At 40.1% G+C, this 23138-nt stretch overlaps 1 protein-coding gene across 2 annotated transcripts in view; it reads left to right on the top strand.

Moving 5' to 3' along the window:
- The window catches only part of PARP2 (poly(ADP-ribose) polymerase), a 48054-nt gene that overhangs the window by 23793 nt on the left and 1123 nt on the right, over positions 1-23138 (top strand). The window contains exons 8-17 of one of the 2 annotated variants that reach the window (XM_090000282.1): positions 8461-8534; positions 17046-17092; positions 17271-17320; positions 19149-19211; positions 19921-20001; positions 20184-20294; positions 20429-20504; positions 20693-20835; positions 20933-21006; positions 22662-22767. In XM_090000282.1, the coding sequence (XP_089856408.1) occupies positions 8461-8534; positions 17046-17092; positions 17271-17320; positions 19149-19211; positions 19921-20001; positions 20184-20294; positions 20429-20504; positions 20693-20835; positions 20933-21006; positions 22662-22767 (825 nt within the window). Of the gene's footprint in view, positions 1-8460; positions 8535-17045; positions 17093-17270; positions 17321-19148; positions 19212-19920; positions 20002-20183; positions 20295-20428; positions 20505-20692; positions 20836-20932; positions 21007-22106; positions 22279-22661; positions 22768-23138 lie in introns of those variants that run through there. The other variant, XM_090000283.1, reaches the window with a different exon arrangement.

Raw genomic sequence — 23138 nt, 5'->3', positions numbered from 1 at the left:
CATACTCGACCTACCCAGTTGGGTTCGGTTCGCGGTTCGCCCCAAATCAGACCCAACCCACTAGTTTTGAGCCCCAAAATAGATCAAATATCGACCCAAACCTATATCAGACTCAGACAGAGCTCCAGTTTGAATTTGAGCTAGGTCAAAACTAGACCCATCCTGTTATGGATCAAGGATCGAGTTCTAACCAGGCCTTTTTGCACCACAACTCGATCCCTGATCCTACCTACCCCATTCTGGGTTCGACGAATAGTTTAGGACTTGGCCCGATCCAGATCCGATCGGGTGAATCATCTCAGTACTACACCAACCAAACCCAATGCCTCTACCAGGCCCAATCTGTGAACCCGTCCCCGATCCAAAACCCAGTACCATAACCGACCCACTACTTCTACCCTAGCCCAACCCTTAACCTAAACCCATATTATCCTGTTCCTACCCACCTAGAGCCCGAGACCCGACCAGCCCGTCCACCTTTGGTAGGACCTCCTGTCATACCGGTGCCTCAACGCCTGCCGCAGATAGTTCCCACTCACGGGCGGGCCAGACCGAGGACGATTCCAGCAACCACCGTGCTGATTCATCATGGGCCGATGCAACCTGAGCACCAACCACACGTCTTTAGAGTTCGTCAGCACCAACTACCAGGCGAGCAGTATCGTGGGGAAGGTGATGATGTCATGATAGATGATGACGCTTTCTGGAACAAGTACCCCGCAAGAATGATGGAGACTCGTCAGCAGAGAGCACCAGAGCACCCCTCCACATACGGGGTGAAGCTAGACCTCCTGGAGTTCGCAAGACGATTCGATGCGGAGCAGTTCTTCGACTGGGCCTATGCCGTACAATTTTTCTTTGATTACCACACAGTAGCCGAGCACCGTCGTGTCTCTCTAGCGTCCACTCGGTTGAGAGGCCTAGCGCAGACATGGTGGGTTGAGCTACAGAGGTCGAGGGAACGACAGGGACTAGAGCGCGTGCAGGCATGAGAGGAGATGCAGTCTAAGTTCATGCCTTCAGACCACGCCGAGAGAGTTTACAAGGAGTACCTGACCCTGCGTCAAGGCACCCGTACCGTGGTGGAGTACACTGCTGAGTTTCATAGTCTATCCCTGCGAGTGCAAATCAAGGAGATTTCAGGTCTTTGTCCTGCTAATTCTGATGATTTCAGTTGTATCACAGTCGAGTTATTGGATCATGCCAGCAGTTATGCCATGAATGTGGAGAAAAAAATTGAAAAGGAGGTAGGAATATAGAGTCTCCCGAAGTAACCAGTCCAGTCGACCCAAGTCGAGTTTCCCAACCAGGGGAGCAAGCTCCCCAAGGAAGACTCAATGTTTACCCCAAGAGCAGACTCTAGCAAGCCTGACCAGCCTACCATACCAGGTCCAAGTCCAAACCTAGTGAGTCAACCATCCGTTGTTTTAGGTGTCAGGAGTTACGACACGTAGCATCCAAGTGCCCCACCATGAACAAGAATGCCCATTTCATCGCGGGTATTGTTGAGTCCGCATCCGATAGTGAGAGTGAGGGTGAGTCGTCGGTTGAGGGAGAGAATGAGAAGGAAGTCGTAGAGTTCGATGGTAACGTCGAAAATTTGTTGTCCATCCGTCATGTTTTGACCGCACCCTGAGAGTCGACTCCTGCAAGATGGTTGCAGAATAACATTTTTAGGACCTGGTACAACTGTGAGGGGAATGCGTGCGATGTTATCATTAATACTGAGGCTTGTGAGAATATGGTTTCAGAGAGTGTTGTGTCCACCCTGAACCTGAAAATGAGAAATTGTCCCAACCATACAAGATGGCATGGTTCAAAGGAGGAAATGAGGTTCCCATTACCCAGCGTTGTCTAGTTCGGTTCTCTATGGGAGAGCATTACCACGATGAGGTGTGGTGTGACGTAGCCCCTATGAGTGTGTGTCATATTCTTTTGGGACGTCCCTGGCAGTTTGATCGCAAGACAATTCACGATGGGCGTAGGAACACATATTTATTTTTAAGGGTCATAAAATAATCCTTCTCCATATCAAGGAGACCGGTTTTCCCACTGTGGACAAGTCTGAGCGAGTTCCCCGGCTCGCGGGCTTATCATACCGGACTTTCTTGAACCATTGTAGGGCGGACGATTATTGTTATGCCCTGGCGGTCAAGCCGTCTATGAGTACGTCGTTGCCTGTTCCCGCAGACATCGCGCCCCTTGTTGAGGAGTTTCGCGACATTATGCCAAACGACCTTCCTGATGGTCTACCTTCGATGAGGGTGGTGCAGCATGCCATCGATTTGGTCCCGGGGTCGAGTTTACCTAACCTCCCCGCACATCGCATGAACCCATCCGAGCATGCCGAGTTGTTGAGGCATGTTCAAGAGTTATTGCAAAAGGGTTTTATTCATGAGAGTGTGAGCCCTTGCGTAGTGCCCGCCCTGCTCACTCTTAAGAAAGATGGGTCCATGCGCATGTGTGTTGACAGGAGCGATCAATCGCATCACTGTCAAGTACCGTTTTCCCATTCCTCGATTGGATGACATGTTTGATATGTTGGCCGGTGCCTTTATTTTTTTTCAAAATTGATTTAAAGAGTGGGTACCACCAAATCCGTATCCGAGAGGGGGATGAGTGGAAGACGACATTCAAGACACGTGATGGATTGTATGAGTGGTTAGTCATGCCATTGGGGTTATCAAATGCCTCGAGTACTTTCATGAACATGATGACCCAAGTGTTGCGTCCTTGTATAGGGAAGTTTGTTGTTGTATATTTCGATGACATTTTGATCTATAGTTCTTTTTTGTCTGATCATTTGAGTCATTTGCGTCAAGTCCTAGAGATTTTAAGGCGGGGGGAAGCTGTATGTCAATGTCAATAAGTGTGAGTTTATGACGTCAAGTGTGGTATTTTGGGGTTTTATTGTGTCGTCTGATGGAGTAACGACGGATCCCGCCAAAGTCCGTGCGATTGTAGGTACCGGTACTCCACTTATAATGTCGAGTTCTATGCCGTTGTGCAAGCCCTTCGTTATTGGAGGCATTATCTCATTTATAAGGAGTTTAGGCGTTGAAGTATTTAAATAGCCAAAAGAAGTTGAGTGCTAGACATGCCAAGTGGGTCAGTTTTTTGCAAGAGTACATTTTCATGATTCACCATCAATCTGGTACTCTGAACAAGGTAGTTGGCGCACTTAGCAGGAAGAATAGTCTTTTGATGACTATTTTCTTGCAGGTCATTGGGTTTGAGCAATGCAAGGAATTGTACCTGATAGACCCTGATTTTCAGTCGGTCTGGGAAGGGTGCCTCTCCTCTTCTAGCATGATAGACCCACGGTTCGTTATACATAACGGTTACCTCTTTCGAGGTAATAAGTTATGTGTGCCAGCATTCTCTCTTAGGCTACAATTGATTTTCGAGTTGCATGAAGGGGGACTAGCTGGGTATTTTGGACATGATAAGACGTTTGCACTGTTAGATGAACGATACTTTTGGCTCAAAATGCACAAAGATGTTGTCAAGTTTGTTCAAAGTTGTCGAGTGTCCAAGGGTCGACGTCAGAATAGTGGTTTGTATACTCCGTTGCCCATCCCTCAGTGACCTTGGGAACATGTTTCCATGGATTTTATTGTGGGTCTTCCTAGAACCTCGCGTCGTTTTGATTCCATCTTAGTGGTGGTTGACCAGTTTTCCAAAATAGCTATTTTGTCCCGTGTAAGCGAACCACTGACGCCTCGTTAGTAGCTTCATCCTACTTCAAGGACGTGGCCCGCTTTCATGGATTGCCTCATATGATCACCTCAGATCGTGACGCTTGCTTCATGAGCCATTTTTTGAAATCATTGTGGGCCTTATTGAAAACCAAATTCCAGTTTAGCAGTGCATACCACCCACAAACCGATAGCCAAACCGAAGTTGTGAACCGTACCTTAGGGAACCTACTAAGGAGTGTAGTTCGTGAAAATGTAAAAACTTGGGATCTAGTCTTGCTGCAAGCCGAGTTCGCCTACAATAGTTCCATCAACCGGTCCATGGGAAAGTCTCCTTTTCAAGTGGTTTATGGGCGGTCACCAACCCATGTAGTAGATCTCGCACCTGTGTCTAGTCTTCCAGACCCAGCCCCGGACGCGTTTGATGCCGTTGAGTACATGCATGATATACATAGACAGGTCCGAGCCAAACTTGTTGAGAGTTATGAAGCTTACAAAGCTTTCGTGGATTAGGGTCGTCGAGATATCCATTTTCAAGTTGGTCAGTTAGTATGGGTTTACCTGCGTCCAAAGCGTTTCCTAGTGAGTACTTATGGTAAATTGAGTTTTAGGAAATATGGTCGTTTCAAGATCCTCTATCGATTGGGTCCAAATGCCTACCTCCTTGAACTGCCTGAAGATTGACACATTTCGCCTATCTTCAATTTGTCTGATCTATATGCTTACTGTGGAGACAACAAGTCGTCAGAGCCAACTTCTTCCCAACCATGGGAGAATGATGCAGAGCAGGATTGACCCAGATCCATACAGCCTGACCTAGGCAGGGGATCGGACCTGCACGATGGGACCGAGGATCGGACCCAAGTAGTGGATCCGACCCAGATCACGGTACCACAAGACGCAGGGCTGATGTACCCCTGCGTACCTACTCCAGACGAGTACATGCTTGTGCATCCCAGATCCAGCAGCAAAGAGGAGTCATCTCGGGTGATCCGGATCCAGTTGCACACTTTAAATACCCTATTCTAGGGTTGCATGCGGAGGAGAATATTGGATTTCTGAGCTTTCTTTCCACTGTCTCGTTCAGTTAGAGTCTTCTTTCTTTATTTTGTTTTTTTTCTTTCTTCTTTCATTCCAGCCATAAGTTTTCATTTTGCTATTTTCATTCATGATAGCCCTTATCAGTTTCATAATAAACTGTTGATTGAATCGATTGATCCGATCCCTTGTTCAACGTTTCCATTGAGTTATCTGTCGTTGCACGACTGATCGTGCTTTGGAAGATTAGCATTCAACGTCAACCCCTAACGTGACTGTGTCGATTTCCTCGCTGCATCACAATTGCTAGGATGACCTGTGTTAGGACCCTCATAGGAGCTGCATCCATTAAAAAATAGCCCATATATTGACTTGATGTAAAAAATGGTTTTTTTAATGGGGAATTAAATGAGAAGGTGTATATGAACCCTCCATCGGGATTTATTATTGAAAATGGTAAAATTCTCAAACTTACGAAGGCCTTGTATGGTCTTAAACAGGCTCCAAAGGCTTGGTATGATAGATTTAATAGTGTTATGTATTCTTTGGGCTTTCATTTCTATTATATTGACATTGCTCTTTTTACTAAAAGTACATGTACTAAAGTAGTCATACTTTTACTTTAGTAGATGATATAATAATCACTGAGAGCGACAAACATGGGGTTAGTGATATTAAAAATGTTTTAAATTTTTTTTAACATATCTCACTTGGTTTTTTTGGCATTGAAGTTGTCTACTCTCCCAGAGGGTACATTTTGTCTCAGATGAAGCTTGTTGCTGACATTTGTGCTAAGTCTGATATTTCAGATGACAAGAAAGTAGAAACCCATGATGTGATCAATGCTAAGTTAAGATTCTCCTTGAAGATCTTATACCTTATTGTCAATTGATCGGGTCACTCACTCACTTATCTATCACCAATTCACGCTGTCAATCAGTTTCAGTATGCTCCAACAACTGTGCACATGAGTGTTGTGTTAAGAATTGTCATATATATCGAAAACACTATAACAAAGAGAGATTTTTTATTTTCATCTTCCTCCCTAGATTTGCTTGCTTATATTGATGCTGATTAGGGAGGAAATCCCAATGATAGAATCTCAACCACATGTTTTTGTGTCTTTTTAGGAGATTCTCTAATATCACAGAGATACAAGAAGCAACAAAAAATATCGTTATCCTTAACCAAAGCGGAATATCTTGCAATGACTACAACAACAATGGAGCTTGTATGACTAAAAAGTCTTCTAAGAGATATGGGTATCATCATCTCAAAACATTCGAAGATGTTTTGCAACAATAAAGTACAATCTACATTGCAAGTAACCACACCTTCTATGAGCGAACAAAACAAATAGAGATAGATTGTCGTTATGTACATGATGAATAATTGACAGGAATTATTATGTTGTCATATGTCACATCAGAGTATCAACTCGCAAATTTCTTCACCAAAGCTCTCCCTGCACCTTGATTTCTTTATCTCCTTAGCAAACTTTCGATCACTTCAACATAAGTTTGAGGGGGGTGTTAATATATATATATAGCTCCCTAATAGCTATTGCCCATTAGGGACATTTTTGTCAATTCACGTATGTAATAATTAACTATCCTAGAAAACAGTTAATTCACTTTTTATTATTTTTTATTTTTACTTTTTGTAATTTATAATAGCCTTGGGTGCTCTATAGCCTTTTGACCATAGAGACCTTGGGGGATCCCAATGTCTCTATGTGGGAGCCCCAAGTGGATCTCACTCCCCTTCTTTTGTTGTATATAAATAGGGGTGTTTCCCCCCTATTCTTTTATGCTTTTGAGCTTATGCATTTCCTCAATAAAGATATATATTTTTATCTTTTTTGTTGCCCTTTGTAGGCTATTGTGTTGTCCTACTTGGACTTGTGCTTGTGCACATTGTAATTGAGATCTTGGCATTGGTTAGTGCTTGTGCACTCTTGTGATTATGATCTTGTAAGCCCTTAGTGGCATCATCTTTGTATCTTCCGCTATTTCATTACAATTGCCTTATGTGAAGTGCTAGTGTGGTGTCATATTCACAAGCGTGTGTTTATCATCCATTGCTTGTTGTATCTCATATTTGGTTAGTCTATCTATATTTTCTTAACTATAAATATCCTAGTAATTGTTGTATTATATTCAACCCAAGTGTATGGTGTTTGATGCTTGTTAGAGTTTGTATCTTCTCTTTCCTTAATTTTCTTTGTGATGAATTTTCCAGCACCTCTTAGCTTTACAGATGAAGTGAAAGTTATGTTCATGACAAAAAAAATGTTAATACTATGTTGAAGATGAATTTGGTCAAGTAAATCAATTAAGTTCTATAGATGCATGCATATATGAAATAATTCATAATAAAAACCAACACACCTTACATCTTCTCTATATGATGAATTTTCCAACACCTCTTAGCTTTACAGATGAAGTGAAAGTTATGTTCATGACAAAAAATCTATGTCATTGGGACACGACATAAGAGGTCACGTACCCATGTCGACACGGCCCAACACGCGGAGGAGTACCGGGTGTGGCACGGGTACATAGGCCTGTCGGTTGGGTCGGGTTCAACTAAGACCCAACTCCAAACCTACTTCTCTTCTCTTACTCGCAGAGAGAGAGAGGTGGGGGTTACGAAGGTGGAGAGAGAGGCAGTGTGGGTCGGGGTTACAAAGAGAGAGGAGAGAGGGAAAGGGAGGCGGTGGAGTGAGGGTTACAAAGAGAGAGAAGGAGAGGGACGGTGGGTGAGGGTTACGAAGAGAGAGAGAGAGGAGAGAGGGGCGATGAGTGAGGATTATGAAGAGAGGGAGAGAGACGTGGGTGGGGGTGAGAGAGAGAGAGGCGGTGGGGTGGTGTTAATAAGAGAGAACAAGGGAGTTTGGTTCTGGATCTAGATCCACACTTGATCTAGACTCTCTCTCTCTCTCTCTCTCTCTATATATATATATATATATAGCCGTATTCCCATACCCTTATTTTTTGAAATTGTTGTGTCGTACCCTCAGTACTGCACCCATACCCGTAGCGAGGTGACATAGCAAAAAATTATCAGTAGTATATTGAAGATGAATCTGCTCAAATAAACCAATTAAAGTTCAACAGATGCAAGCCTGCTGGCTCAAATAACTGATAATAAAAACCAATAAAATTCAATAAGAAAAGGGCAAAATCTTTTGGCATGCAAAGCTACAAATGTGAATGCTTTACTTGAAGCAGATTAGAGGGAAAAATCATATTTTACTAATTTGGGTGGAATTTTTTGTGGATGACAACATTACCGTCTGTGTGGTTGTATTGAAGCAAATCTCTTACCTGAAGAAGAAACAAATATTAGCAAATCCAATGCAAGGAAATGCAGACCAAGCCAAGCAATTGTAATGCATGAATCCTCATACCATAATAGAATTTAGAACTTAGAACTTAGAATAGATGTTTTGGAAAGTTTAAAGAACTTATTTAACTGCCCCTTAACTTCAACGGAAGTGCAATAAAACAGGAGTGCATGTCTGTCCTTATATATATCCCGACAGTGTGCTTATTTCTAAGGTTGGATTTCTACTATTTTATTTGGTCTGTTTTGTGTGTGAATTTCTTACTGCTACAAAATCTGAGTGTTGTTTGATTGTACCATGAGATGCTTCCTGTGTGGCTGTAGATTCAAAGTACTTGAGCTTACATGCATATCAGATTTCTTTTTTCACTTGCAGGGATATGAAGTGTTGAAGAGAATCTCTGATGTAATTAAACTGTCGAACAAGAAAAAGCTAGAGCTGTTGAGCGGGTACACTTTGTCCCCTTACAGATTTTCACTCATTTGCGTAATTCCGTAATGGAATTGATTTCATTGATATTCAGTTATTGCCAGTGAAAATGTGTGTGAATCAATAATGTTGTCTATATAGCACGCTAAGCTTGTTGCGTGTCAGTCAGAGATTTAGTGTCATTCCTGCACATTAAGATGAGGCAATCATTAGTGTTGTCACTGTCTCCAAAGATGAAACAAACAAAATGGATAAAAGAACCTATGATTAGCTTGCCATAATCTGTTTGGTAAAGAAAGTTGGTCATGTTGGCTCCAAGGAATTGGGTCTTATGGAGGCAAACAGTTGGTCATTGACCAGTGCAGTTTGTCATTAGATTTGCTAAATCCAGTCCGCTCATCAAGGCGAAGGAGCCAGACTGGCTAGGTTGGTTGCGGGGTTGGTTCTGTTTGAGAATTCCGAGTCTCCTTCCTCTCCCAAAGGTATAGTTGGCAAACCCCGCAGGTTGACTTGGGAATCGCTCGAGTCAAACCTGGATCGGACCCCAACTGGGTCACCAATTCAGGACGATCGATCCACATGCATGTTATGTGTTTTTGTCACACATTTTGTGGTTTTAATGCATAATGCTCATAAAAGGACACTTCTTATAAACAATCATATGTTTTTAAATCATAAATATTAACAATTATGTCTAGTTAAATACTTATATAGCTTAATCATTGATGTCATGTGCTAAATTTAATGATTATACAATATGGAGTTTGATTTTTTCTATATCTTAACACTAGAAAATGCATAGTCCTAACTCGTCCGAGTTACTGAGTTGACCCGCTGACTCGTGAATCAAGGGTCAGGCGATCTAAATCCGAGTCATGAGTTTGCCAACTATGCCCTTAGAGCAGGTTTCTAATGCCCTGTGAAAGTTGGATTTTAACAGGATCTTGTGATTGCAAATCTCAGTCATTGCACTCTCAACTTTTTACAAACATGGCAAAGTTCAAATTGTGATTGTAATTCACACTTGAGAATGCTCCTCCCTTGAAACTTGAGAAAGCTGATCAGAGGACTGTCCCATGACCAACTTTCTCAAGTGTGGTGGCTCACCCCACCTGTCCAAGGCAAACATGCCTTAAATTTTGGTTGTTTGGGGTATGGTTCCCTATATTAACAGGCTGGTGGCAGCAGAATACGAAATCAAGTGGGCTCCACATGGTTCACATTTTCTGTCAAAGTTCCCATGTTATACCACTCGTGAAACTTCATCCCATCTACCATCTGCATCTTGTCACCTCGTTCCTTTCCCACCTGTGAACTTATTGGTCATGTGATACCTTGAATCAACAATCTGGACTAGCTCACAAAGATGCGCACATGCTTATGAGAATATTGCTACCTCTATGTAGAGATTTTATCTTTTTTAATGAACTAGGTGATCAATTGGATATTAAGTCATTTGGGTGACATTGGTCTATTGGACTGCCCCCCCCCCCCCCCCCCCCCCCTTTGCAACCAAACCAAGAATGGGTGAACCGCTTAAAACCTTCTATTTGGCATGGTAGTCAAGATATCATTCTCAACATCATATTCCTATGACAAATGCAATCCAAACTACCAAAATACACTCTATCACCGTAATCATAAAAACAATCAATAAAGCTCCAAAGGAATGCTTTATGTAGACTAATCTGACAAGAACTTTTTGCTTGTTTGGGAGCCGGAGTTGAGAGGGAGACAAGGATGGAAATAAGAGCGGAGTTCACAATATCATCCTCGGAAGGATGTTGTTGAACTCCGCCAAAAATAATGAACGGAGTGTCCCAACTCTGCTTCGATCTCCCCTCCGAACTCTGCTCTCCTCTCAATTACGCCGAAACAAACAACTCCCAAACATAGCCTTAAACTCAGACACACTCATCTAAATCCCATAGAAATTTGGTCAGACCTACAAAAGGGTAGGTAGCCCTAGTAGAAACGAAAAAAGTCCAAAAAAGAAATCCATTGAAGCTTGTAACACCCTGATCCGGGACCTCTAGAGTCCAAGTTCGGTTGGTATTACTTCCCAGAGGGAAAAGATACAGAGTTCACATAGAGAAAACGTGACTAATTTTTTTTCTAAGCCCTTAATTTGAGTTTAGTTTTTGATACATCATACAAGGTTTGTATATTTTAAATTTCTCCCTTAACTCTCTCATTCTAACACTCTTACAACAGACTATAACACTAGGTTGGCTATACCACTCATAACCGTCTATGGGTGTAGCAACCCGTGTAGAACACTCCAATTCTAAATTATTGGCCAGGCTATGAGCATCATCTATAGTTGTCTAGAGTCCTAGATACTGCGTGAATAGAAGACCCTAAGTTATATCTTAAGTTCATTATCTTGACCTCACTCTCAAGTTTGTGTTTCACTCGTTCTCTCACAAGTGCCATCGTAAAGTAATCACGACGAGTCTCATTCTCAATCTCAAAATCGTAATAGGGTTCACACTTTGTATCATATTAAGAATGCTATGAGGTAAAGTCTTTACATCGTTAAATCATCGGTGGCCCACTCTCCATGGTGGGTGCACTCTGACTGCGAACTAGGTAGCCCTTTCTACAGGTCGCTCAGGCCTCAATTTTTGTGCTCGTGGTTTAGTGAGAACCATAAAACAAGAAGATTTCTCTGTGATACGAATCCAACACATCAAACCTTACTCAATTATGAGTTCAAAGTGCGAAATTATGTCAATTTTACTTAATTACATATTGGGTACACACAAGGGTAATTTGGTTATTTCAACTCTGTGATTTGACCTGAGTCATCCAAGGTCAAAACAGGTTCGGTCTGAGTTTAGAATACTAGGTTTACTTAACCTAATCTCGACCCAACTGGGTTTGGGTTCAAACTCAATTGAATTCTCAAAAATCCATAATGGATCTGCTTACTAAAAAGTGTGAATCCATATCCAGTTTGGTGTAATTGGACTGGACACAATTGTTCTCACTGGGTTCGGTTTTGTCTCAGTCAGGGATAGACTGAACTAGTTCAGTTCTATCCCAGTCAGAAACATACTGAATTGGATCCAGTTCAGTTCCAAACTAGATTCATACTAAATTACAAGCTGAATTCAGATCCAATTCTGATATGATAAAAAACTGTTAGACTGAATACAGACTCTGTTCTGATTTGGATCTAGAATTGATCCATGCAGCTATAGATTGGATCCAGATCCAGCTATATGTTGGATCCAGAACTGACTTGAATATTATCGAATTGGATCCAGGACTGATCCATTCAACTCCGTACCCAATTATGTCTGGATTTGGTTCAACTTGGATCGGTCCAAGTCAATTGGATCGAACTGGACCTATAACTGGTTTGGTCCAGTTCAATCAAGACCCAAACAAGGAATCGAGACCCTGTCAGAATTGAGCCGGTTTGGGTTCACACCCAGACCCGTTCGGTCGACCGAGACTCTCTCTCTCTCTTTTTTGCCTGGTTCGGTCTGGCTGCCTTCTAAGTAAAATAACAAACATAAGGAAGAACAAAGAGAGAGCGTACTTGCTGGTGGTGGCTCTTCCTGGCGGCGTGCTCTGGTAATCCTCCTCCCACTCTCTATGCCTCTCTCGAAAGCTCTCTCTCATTTCTCTCCTTTCGTGGGTAGAGAGGTTCATCGTGAGGGCTCTTTATAGAGCCCTCAAGGCGGGTAAGGATAAGCCTCACCCTCCCACCCGACAATCCGGGGGGGGGGGTGAGGTATATCCTCATCCCCCTTCCCGCGATGAGTGGGTGAGACAATGGGAGAATTGTCTTTCTCATTCGTTCGATATTCTTCTTTTTTTTTACTTACCTTCCCTACTTGACACCCTCGGGTGGGTTTTACAGAGCTGATTAGTCAACTAGAAGGCAAGTTCCTGCAGAAGTCACTATAGCAACACATAAAATGCTAAAAAAGTGTCGGGTGGGTTTTACAAAGCTGATTAATCAACCAGAAGGCAAGTTCCTGCAGAAGTCACTATAGCAACACATAAAATGCTCAAAACTGACTTGGAACACTGCCCATAAGGTTTCTAATCTATAGAACAACTCATAAAGCTACAACCCTCAAATGATTGATAGAAAATAGCCCTCTATTTTGTTAATTCGAACATAAAAGACTCAAAAGTTACCGCCACAAGCTGGGGCCCTTCGATTTTCTAGTAACTTTTTGAGCTAGTAGAAAATGCTTCACAAGTAAGAAGACCCTGTCTCCCCAAAGGGGTTTGGTGTAATGGGATTTGGACCTAGGCCGCTAGGCAGGTGGTCTAAATTCAAATCCCGTTGGCGTCACCTCTTGCGCAAGCCGAAGCATGGTGACTCCCTGCGGGCCAGGGGTAAGCCCACGGAGTTTTACGCTGTCAGGACAGCAACCATAAGTACGTCAGGCAGAGCCAGCACGGCTATGTCTGTAATCCTGGGGGCAGTTTTTCTGTGTAAATATAAAAAAAATAAGAAGACCCTTTCTAACGAGGTCAAAATCTGGCTTATGATATTTACAGTTGGCATCAAGGCAAAGATAGAAATACAAAAAAAGAAAAGTGTTAGATTTGAATCCCTTACATGATATGGATATTTCGATCTAATAAAACTAATGGGACCAAATTCTTTTTAGCTCATACACCATGAAAACAAGTGAGAAGCGAGATGAAGGCTTTTGTTCAGGTACTGAGTTATGAAGTTTCTAAATCCTAAACACAAGTAGCATGTTGCATGCATATATACAAAACAAACAACAACAACAACAACTACGCCTTCATCCCAAAACAATTGGGGTCAGCGATATGAACCAAAAAAGAAATTCATTTTGGGTCTTCCACATGAATCCTTTTCCTCCAATCATTTCTATCCAACGCCATGTCCTCGGTGAGGTTCAAAGCATTCCTATCCTTTCCTATCATCTCCATCCAAGTCTTCCTAGGCCTACCCCGACCTCTTTTAACTAATATATTTTCCCATTTCTCCAACCTTCTAACTGGAGCATCATTAGGCCTTCACCGAATATGTCCAAACCACCGTAAACGATTCTCTCGCATCTTATTTTCAATGGGTGCAACACCTACCTTCTTACGTATCTCTTCGTTCCGAATCTTATCTTTTATTGTATTTCCACACATCCATCTAAGCATCTGCATCTCAGCTACACTCATTTTTTGAATATGATGTCTCTTGGCAGCCCAACATTCCGTACCATATAGTAAAGCGGGTCTAATAGTCGTCCTATAAAACTTTCCCTTCAACCGCAATGGCATTCTACGATCGCACAGCACTCCAGTAGCACTTTTCCATTTCATCCACCCAACCTTTATCCTATGTTTTACATCTCCATCAATTTCTCCATACTTTTGAATGATGGATCCCAAATATTTGAAATAATCATTCACCGGTATATCTTGCTCACCAAGCTTCACTACACTCCCATCACTACTTCGTTGCTTACTAAACCGACATTCCATATATTCAGTCTTACTCTTACTCAACTTAAAACCTCTAGCTTCCAATGTCTGTCTCCATAATTCTAACTTAGCATTAACCCCAGCTCTAGACTCATCAATCAAAACAATATCATCAGCAAACAACATACACCACGGTACATTTTCTTGAATTGATCTCGTAAGCTCATCCATCACTATCGCAAATAGGAAAGGGCTTAAAGCAGATCCTTGATGTAACCCAACCGTTATCGGAAAATTGGTTGTCACTCCTCCACAAGTGCGGACATTGGTTACTACTCCTTCATACATATCTTTAATTATACTAATGTACTTGAGAGAAACACCTTTCTTCATCATTGTCCACCAGAGAACGTCCCTAGGTACTCTATCGTATGCCTTCTCTAAATCAATAAAAACCATATGCAAATCTTTGTTCCTCTCTCTATATCTATCAATAAGTTGTCTAAGAAGATGTATAGCTTCCATAGTTGATCTTCCAGGCATAAAACCAAATTGATTCTCCGATATCATGACAACCTTCCTCAACCTAGACTCAATCACCCTCTCCCAAAGTTTCATAGTATGACTCATGAGTTTTATACCACGATAGTTTGTGCAATCTTATATATCACCATTATTCTTATATAAAGGCACCAAAGTACTCTTCCTCCACTCATTAGGCATCTTATTTGTTCGCCAAATCAAGTTAAAAAGATTTGTCAACCATTCTAAACCTTTCTCTCCCAAGCATTTCCAAGCCTCGATAGGTATACCATCTGGGCCAACTGCCCTTCTTGATTTCATTTTCTTCAAAGCCTCTGCAATTTCTTTCTTTTGAATCTTGCGCATGAAGTCACGATTTATCTCATGAAAAGGAATGGAGAAGTCTCCAAGATCTTGAGCATGACTATCATTAAATAGCTTATCAAAATAATCTTTCCATCTCTCCTTAATCTCCTCATCTTTGACTAAAACCCTTTGCGTTTCATCTTTGATACATCTAACCATACCCAAATCCTTCGATTTCCTATCTCTCATCTTTGCAAGCCTATAAATATCCTTCTCGCCTTCTTTGGTATCCAACTTGTCATAAACCTCCTTATATACCTTAGCCCTCGCGTTTCGAACAACTTTTTTAGCTTCCTTCTTTGCTATCATATACTTCTCCAAATTCTCATTATCATGACTCTTACTTAGATTTCTATAACACTCTCTTTTAACCTTAATAGCTAATTTGACATCCTCGTTCCACCATGATGTATCCTTACCTAGTTGTGCACCGCCTTTAGACTCACCCAATACCTCCTTAGCTACTTTTCTCATACCACCCGCTATCTTATTCCACATTGATTCTGAATCCTCCTCGAGACACCAATCAACTTCCTTAACTACCTGCTCTATAAACATTCCTTGTTTAGCTCCTTTCAGTGCCCACCACTTAATTCTAGGATCTATCCTATGTCTATCCCTTTTGCGGCATTGTCTAATTCTAAGATCTAAAATTAAGACTCTATGTTGCGTAGCTACACTTTCTCCTGGTATAACCTTACAATCGATGCAACAACCCCTATCTCTCTTTCTAAGTAGGAAAAAATCTATCTAACTCGTATTAACCCCACTTTTAAATGTTACTAGGTGAGACTCCCTCTTCCTAAACCAAGTGTTTGCTAAGATCATATCATAGGACAAACAAAAATCTAAAATCCTTTCTCCACTTTCATTTCTTTCTCCTATACCATAGCCTCCATGGATATTCTCAAATCCATCCCTACTAATGCCTACATGTCCATTAAGGTCACCGCCGATGAAAAGCTTTTCTCCATAAGATGTCTCTTGTACTACTCCATCTAAATCTTCCCAAAATTGATGCTTAACGGAATCATCTAAACCTACTTGAGGTGCATAAACACTAATAATATTAATAATATCCGTACCTAATACTAATTTAATAAGTAAAATTCTATCACCCTTCCTACGGACCTCAACTACATTATCTATAAACTGACGACTCATAACAATCCCTACTCCATTCCTATTCCTATTTATTCCTGTATACCAAATCTTATATCCCCAAGGTTCTATCACTTTAGCTTTCTCACCTACCCATTTGGTCTCTTGAAGACATAAAATATCAATCTTTCTCCTACACATAACATCTACTAACTCTACCAACTTACCAGTTAAAGACCCTATGTTCCAAGTGGCTAACCTAATTTTATGGTCTTGGACTAACTTCTTTACCCCCACCCGTCCAACAAAGTGAGGGAACCCTTGCCTATTTGACACCACACCCGGGCGCCGGTGTGACGCGTCGCTTCTGGGCGACGACCTAGCAACCCTTGCACATTTATCACTGCCTCCGGGCCTAGAGAGTACAGCGCGTCGCTCAGTAGGGAACGCCCCAACGAAATTCTCATATTGGTTCATTTTCATAGGATATGACAAAGTTTTTATGCTGGCTGTCACAGGCCCACCGCAACCCTCCTCCTTTATCCGGGCTTGGGACCGGCAGTGTATAACTACACAGGCGGAGTTATGTTGCATGCATATATGCAGAAAAAAAACTCTTGGCATATAAAATTATACGAAGGATAAAGAGAGACACATGAGAGGAAGAACTAAAAGAAAATACACGAAATTACACATACATGTATACATCCCAACCGTGAATGATGTCCCAGTTGCTTTCTCAAAACAAAAAAGAAAACAAAAAAATAGAAAAGGAGGATGTCCCAATTGCGAGATCTAATCTACATGCTGCATATTTGAATGAAAAATCGGCAATACCTCATTTCTCTCACATTAAATTGTGACACTATTTTGACTAGACTTCTGCTGCACTGTTGGAAGGCCATGTCCATGACTTATCTGTCTTTATATAGCTACTGGACCTATTTCTCATAGTAACTTTGCTTACTGATGCTTCTAAGATCTGATACTGGACCTATTTCTCATGGTAATTTTTGCTTACTGATTCCTCTAAGATCTGATTCTTTTAATTATCGTTGTAGCCTAGTTGTTGACATTATAATTGAACTTTGATCACATGCTTCACTCTGTCAATGTTGCAGGGAGTTCTACACTGTTATCCCCCATGATTTTGGTTTTAAGAAGATGCGTATGTCATGCCATACCTTCAACATTTTTCTATTTGATTTTCTTTTTTCTCGCTTTTGATTGTCAAATTTCATGATCTCAGATTCAGATTCTATGCTATGTATATATTGAAATGCATACATTGTACTTGATCTTCATGCAAACATGACAATGATGCAAAAAACTCCTTACTGTACCAGGTGATTTTGTCATTGACACCCCTTGGAAATTGAAGCAGAAGCTGGAAATGGTATGCTTGATAGGATAAAGTTTATTGGCTGGTTTTTTCATTCTTGTAAAGGTATATGTTAACTAGTTGAAAACAAAATGCTGTCGTGAGGTCAAAGTTCTTATATTTTGTTTTATTTGCTAAGGTGGTCTTGTATCCAATCAGTAAGTATGTTTTCTGAATATGCGTGAATACAGTAGAAGGTACATGGAAAATTTGTCGAGTTGAGCACTTACCCATCATCAAACTTAGTTATTTGACATGCTACTGGTATGCACAAATTTGTTTCAAGTGTACGCATAATAAGGAATAAATGTGTACGTGAAATGATGGGATTTAAAGTGATGGGGTAGAGTGGGGTGACTAATTGGAGGGAGTACAAAGGTTCAAAGGGGAGAATTACAGGGACGTGGAAAGTAGTTCCTTGGGAAGGCTTCAAGAGGATTCTTCTGCAAGATGCTATTAAGTTTCTGGAGGGGTCGAATGGCCACTTATTGACCAGGCTTATAGGAATTGAGGCGGTCCTTGAGATGTTAATTGCTAGTTGCACATTAACATAGACTAGACACAAACAAATGCAGACATTCATAATAATTAGTTGAATGCATTCAGTATAGTGCAGTAATTCAAATAGATATGAAGAATTAATACTCAATAATAAGGCTTTCTTATGGTCTGCATAAATTTATGCCAACATGCAGTATTACAGTGTAGCCCTTGTGTAGGAACCTGCCATGGCCACATATGATATTAATATATCCTAACCTATTGAAATCTTGTTGCCATAATGCAAAGACCACATAAGCATGGCAACCTACAGGTCTAGTGGCCCTTGAATATAAGACCAGGTTGCGAGCACATGAAACTTTGCCCAAGTAATAACCTTCTGCAAACAAGACCATCTTGTGTGCCAACAAACACCTGGAGCTCCAGTATGCCTTCGCTAGTTGCAAGTGCTGATACTTAAATTAAGAGCATGAAAGTCATAGCAAGGACCCTTGAGTTTTAGTATTACACAAAGTCACCTCCTGATCCATATCTCTACTTTTTATTGCTGAGTCATTGTTGCATGATGAATTGATGATCATGGATTAAAGATTTTCAGGCATTTGGTAAATTTGATTCCCTGTCGTTAGCAAACAATTCATTTAAGCTAGAATACCATTTTCTTTCTTAGGTCATTGAAAGGATCTGCAGGTTAAAACTTTCAAAATGTTTTAGCCTTTTATCTTGATCTTTCGCATCCTGAAAATCAGTTTCCTATCTTTGCAAGATTTTCAATAATTTCTTCTTTTCTTTTCAATGGTGGATATTGATATATGTTAAGAACTCATTTCCACAAATGTAGTGGTGACTGGATTACTGAAACGAGTTAGATGTTGCTTTTTGCAGTTTTGTATCTTTTCTTGGAGCAGGTTGTGCTAGTTAACATTAATTGGGTGCTAATACAAAAACCTCTAATTAGGGTGGATAGAATCTCGTATTTGAATAAACCCAACTACTAATGATGTTTCTACGTTCTATCTTTTTTTTCTGCTGCATTTTATCCCATTATGATTTCATTGTAGTGGTGAAAATACTGTATTTTGTCCTAAACAAATTTATATTTTTCTCAAGGAAAGAACTTCACTGAATGTCATCCTTTGCTACTTTTGATGTTTCTGTTTTATAGTTATATGTGTGTGTTCTTTGGAAATTGTCATAAAGTATTGCAGCGAGATTTATGAATTTCATGGAAGCACTTATAATGGTTTGCCATATGTCGACGGATTTTTTACTGTCAAGGAACTCATAAGCGTTGCATTTCCATGTTAACATGGCAGTGTATTTTTCTTAATTTGTTCTTCAGGTTGAGGCACTAGGAGAAATTGAGGTTGCTACAAAGTTGCTGAAGGATGAAGTTGAAATGCAGGTCAGTTCTTGACTGCTGTATGCCTTAGTTAAGTGTAAAAGTGTGGTTACAATCATCAATGACATGATAGGAAGAAGGCAAATCATTTATTTTTACGAACCAAGGTCTTGCAAAAGCCTACGTTACTTACTATGCAATATTAATGGAGAAATGACATAATACTGTCATAATTCTTGTACATCTATAAAATCCATGCCGGTGAGCTGCAATAAATGAATGGTCAAAATGCCCTTGTGTAATGATACTACTACAACACTGCTCTAGTAATTATGTTTTGAGTTAGTTTTTCCAGGATTCGAACTCAGGTTTATTGGTACTTTGCCCAAGTCCATGTGGAATTATGGACTTGGGGAATGTTGATTCTAGTGATTGGGGGAATGAAGTTCTAGTGGTCTTAGATTGACTTAGATGATGCCCGTGAATCTTTGAGTAATGGTTAACAAACCTTACTAACTCAATTCATCTGGATGATTGTTAAGCAAAACCTACCTAATATTCAGATAGCCATTTTTAATTTCAGTTCAGGGTCTTCAACTACTTCTTGTCTATGCTTACATGTTTGCCATGATATGTTGTTGCATATGGAAGTCCTAGATATCTCCTTAGATTGTTGGTTCACAACCTTAGTTTCACTTTTTCTTTATTATTATTGGAGTTTTTTTTTGTTTGTTCATGGTCAAAATAAAAAATTTCCATTGTCATATTTCAGGATGATCCACTTTATTCGCATTATCAACGTCTGCACTGTCACTTGGAGCCACTCGAACTTGATTGTGATGAATACTCCATGGTATTACATTATCCTTGCCCTTGGTGTAGATCCAGCAAACTTTAATGGTCTTATTAGGCTTTGTTCTTCAATCCAAATTAATGTGAACTTGCAATGAGAAACAACTTGCAATGAGGAACACTTTAGTTGGCAGGCTTTCAGTGCTGTTACTTTCCTTCACTGACATTTTTCTGCGTGGACAGATAAAGGAGTATATGAAGAATACTCATGCGAAGACACATTCAAATTATATGGTTGATATAATGCAAATTTTTAGAGTTTGCAGGGAAGGTGAAGATGAGCAATTCAAAAAGGTTAATGCACACGTGTTTAATGCTTTAGTCAGAAGAAAACAGCATTCATCATTCTACGGTCATGAATTGTATGGTTAGTCTAAGAGCCATAACACCATTCACTTGGTTACTAACATAAAATATCTTTGTGGCAGTTTTCTTGCACAAAAAATAGAATGCTTTTGTGGCATGGGTCTCGACTTACAAATTGGACTGGCATTTTGTCTCAAGGTAGGTCTTCTCTTTGAAATATCCATTTTGTCATTTTTATGTGAGATGTCAGGAAGTTTTCTGTTGATTAATTTTGAGAGGCCATTTTTCTTCATTCTATTACAACATAGCTAATTTGATGAAAGATCTTTTTCTTTTTTTCTTTTCTGAGTAAAGTAATACATGCATCTTGTTCCTTTAAACAACAGGACTGCGGATCGCTCCTCCTGAGGCACCTGTTACAGGTTATATGTTTGGAAAAGGGGTTTATTTTGCTGATATGTTCTCAAAAAGTGCAAATTATTGCCATGCATCTAGTGTGTCTCGCTCAGGGATACTTCTTTTATGTGAGGTTGTTTCCTTATTTTTCTTGGAAAAATGAGTGTAGTATGAATTTTCGTGTGTCAATAGTTACTGTCTTCGGAAAATCATGCTTCACCTGTATGCAGGTTGCATTGGGAGAAATGGCTGAGCTTTTAACTGCAAACTGTAATGCTGATCAATTGCCATCGGGCAAGCTAAGGTATCTTGATACGTGGTTCATAAATCCCCTTAATTGATTGGTAGTATTTCGTCTTCATACAACAATTCATAAATTCCATTATTTCATTGATAATATTTTATTATTATATATGTACCGTGGCCAATATAACCACACTATCCTGTCTGCGCATAAGCTGAACATATAGGTCTCCTTTGTAGAGATGGCTGAAACTTGATTGTGATTGGAAACACATTTAGCCTAAAATTATTTATGGTCAGTATTATCTCTAACATAATGCTTATCTCTCTACGTGCTCATTCTGGCTGTAGTATGTGATTCAACGACTCTTTCAGTATTTAATGTCAGAATTGAAAACCTTTAGTTCAGTCTAATAAGAGATGAATCCATGAGATCACACTTTATGGAGGCTATCAGCCTGTACCTCTCTTTAGTGCAAGAACACCACTCTGTTTTTGTGTATCTTTTTCAAGTACAAGATTTTTGTCAAATGCAAACACAATAACCTGGAAGGCTGGAAATGATATTTTCTTATTGTAATGGCCTGCTCAATCTGCATTGAGAAACATTGCACTACTAAGGAGTGCTTGTATATCAGTCATCATTAAATGTGCCCTCAAGCACCCTAACATTTTTGTTTTTTAACTTGCGAATGAGACACTCTATGGACATGCATGTTTTAGGGTTCATAGTTAACGATCATCTAGCAACATTGAGAACTAACATGTTTCAGATGCTTGGATTTTTGAAGGCCTATTCCCTGATCTATCTTGGACCTTGTATCCTCATAAAGGTTTTCATCTGATCAAACTGCTTGATAAATTGGAAATGCTTGAACATTCTTCAATTATTCTAGGTAGCTAAATGTGCTGCTTAGCCATCCTTAATTATGCTTGTGTCACTTCTGAAATTTGCACAAATATGTTAAACAAACAAGTAGATGACTGGCCAATTCTTACCTACATTAATAAGCATCTTATCAGTGCATGTTTATGAAAACTACATGCTGTTATCTCTTGCAAGAAGTATCGAGATCATGCTTTATAATCTGTACTCTGTTGTTACATCTCACCTAATGATCTCTTATGGTGCTTTTTTTCTATTGCAACTACTCAATGTAGATTGTCTTGTTGACTTCTGTGGGGGACCCATGGTCCTGTGGTTATCCATGCATTATGGAAAGGAAGAACATGATGGTCATTTTGACATCTCCATTCTCTTGAGCCTGCCTTTTAGAGAAACTCTATTGTCTTTATGTTACTTGTTATGTTGTATTTTAGTCTTTTGTTGACTTGCCAATATCTTACATGCAGTGTAATACAGCTGGAATTTTTTGTACGAAAGTTGCTAGCAAGTTATGATAAATGCTTTAAACTGAACCTATATAACATGTAGATTTTATACATGGGAAGACCCTGGCGCAAATGGGAAAGTTGAATTAATCTTTTCTTTTTCTTATGTTTTTACATGTCTTTATCTTTTACGTCAGTGATATGCATATACCTTTTGTGCAAATTTAACTTGTAGCTTCAGATCACAGCATTTCTTATATCGACTGTGATACAGTTGGATTAGATAAATTTGCAAATTTTGATTTGTAACGGCAATTCATAAGGCATGATTTTATAGCAAATGCACATACTTTTGTACCTGGTCTTGATGGATTTGTCTTGCAGCACAAAAGGTATTGGAACAACAGCACCTGATCCCTCGGAGTTTAGAGAGCTTGATAATGGGGTTCTGGTTCCCCTTGGCAAACCAAAGGAGCAGAATGGCCCAAAGGTGTGCCTATTTATTATGAAAACTTTTGGGTAATTTAGGTTTAGCAGCCTAAGGTATGCCAAAATTACTTAACCGCTTGACTTTTTAAACTTTTAAGATAGGTGCCTAACGTTTGTAGACATTGCTCAGATAGCTGCCTGAGTTACTCTTTGTGAAAGGTGAAAATGGAAACCGTCATGTTTGATGTACAAAATACACTTCTACCCTTCCATTTATGTCCATCCAAATGCAGCGTTAAAACCCAAAATTAGGATAGGGCTTTTTCTTGGAAGAGGTTAGCAGTGAGCCCTTCCTACAGATTTCCCAATCATAATAAATCTGAAGCATGGACATGCAGAATCAAAATAGTAATCTTTTTGTAGCTAACGGGC

This window comes from Nuphar pumila, chromosome 3 (assembly GCF_984573655.1).
Source record: "Nuphar pumila chromosome 3, dmNupPumi1.hap1.1, whole genome shotgun sequence".
NCBI classification, from domain to species: Eukaryota; Viridiplantae; Streptophyta; class Magnoliopsida; order Nymphaeales; family Nymphaeaceae; genus Nuphar; species Nuphar pumila.
Note: the sequence above shows the minus strand (reverse complement) of the source record. Positions and strands in the feature narration are given on the sequence as shown.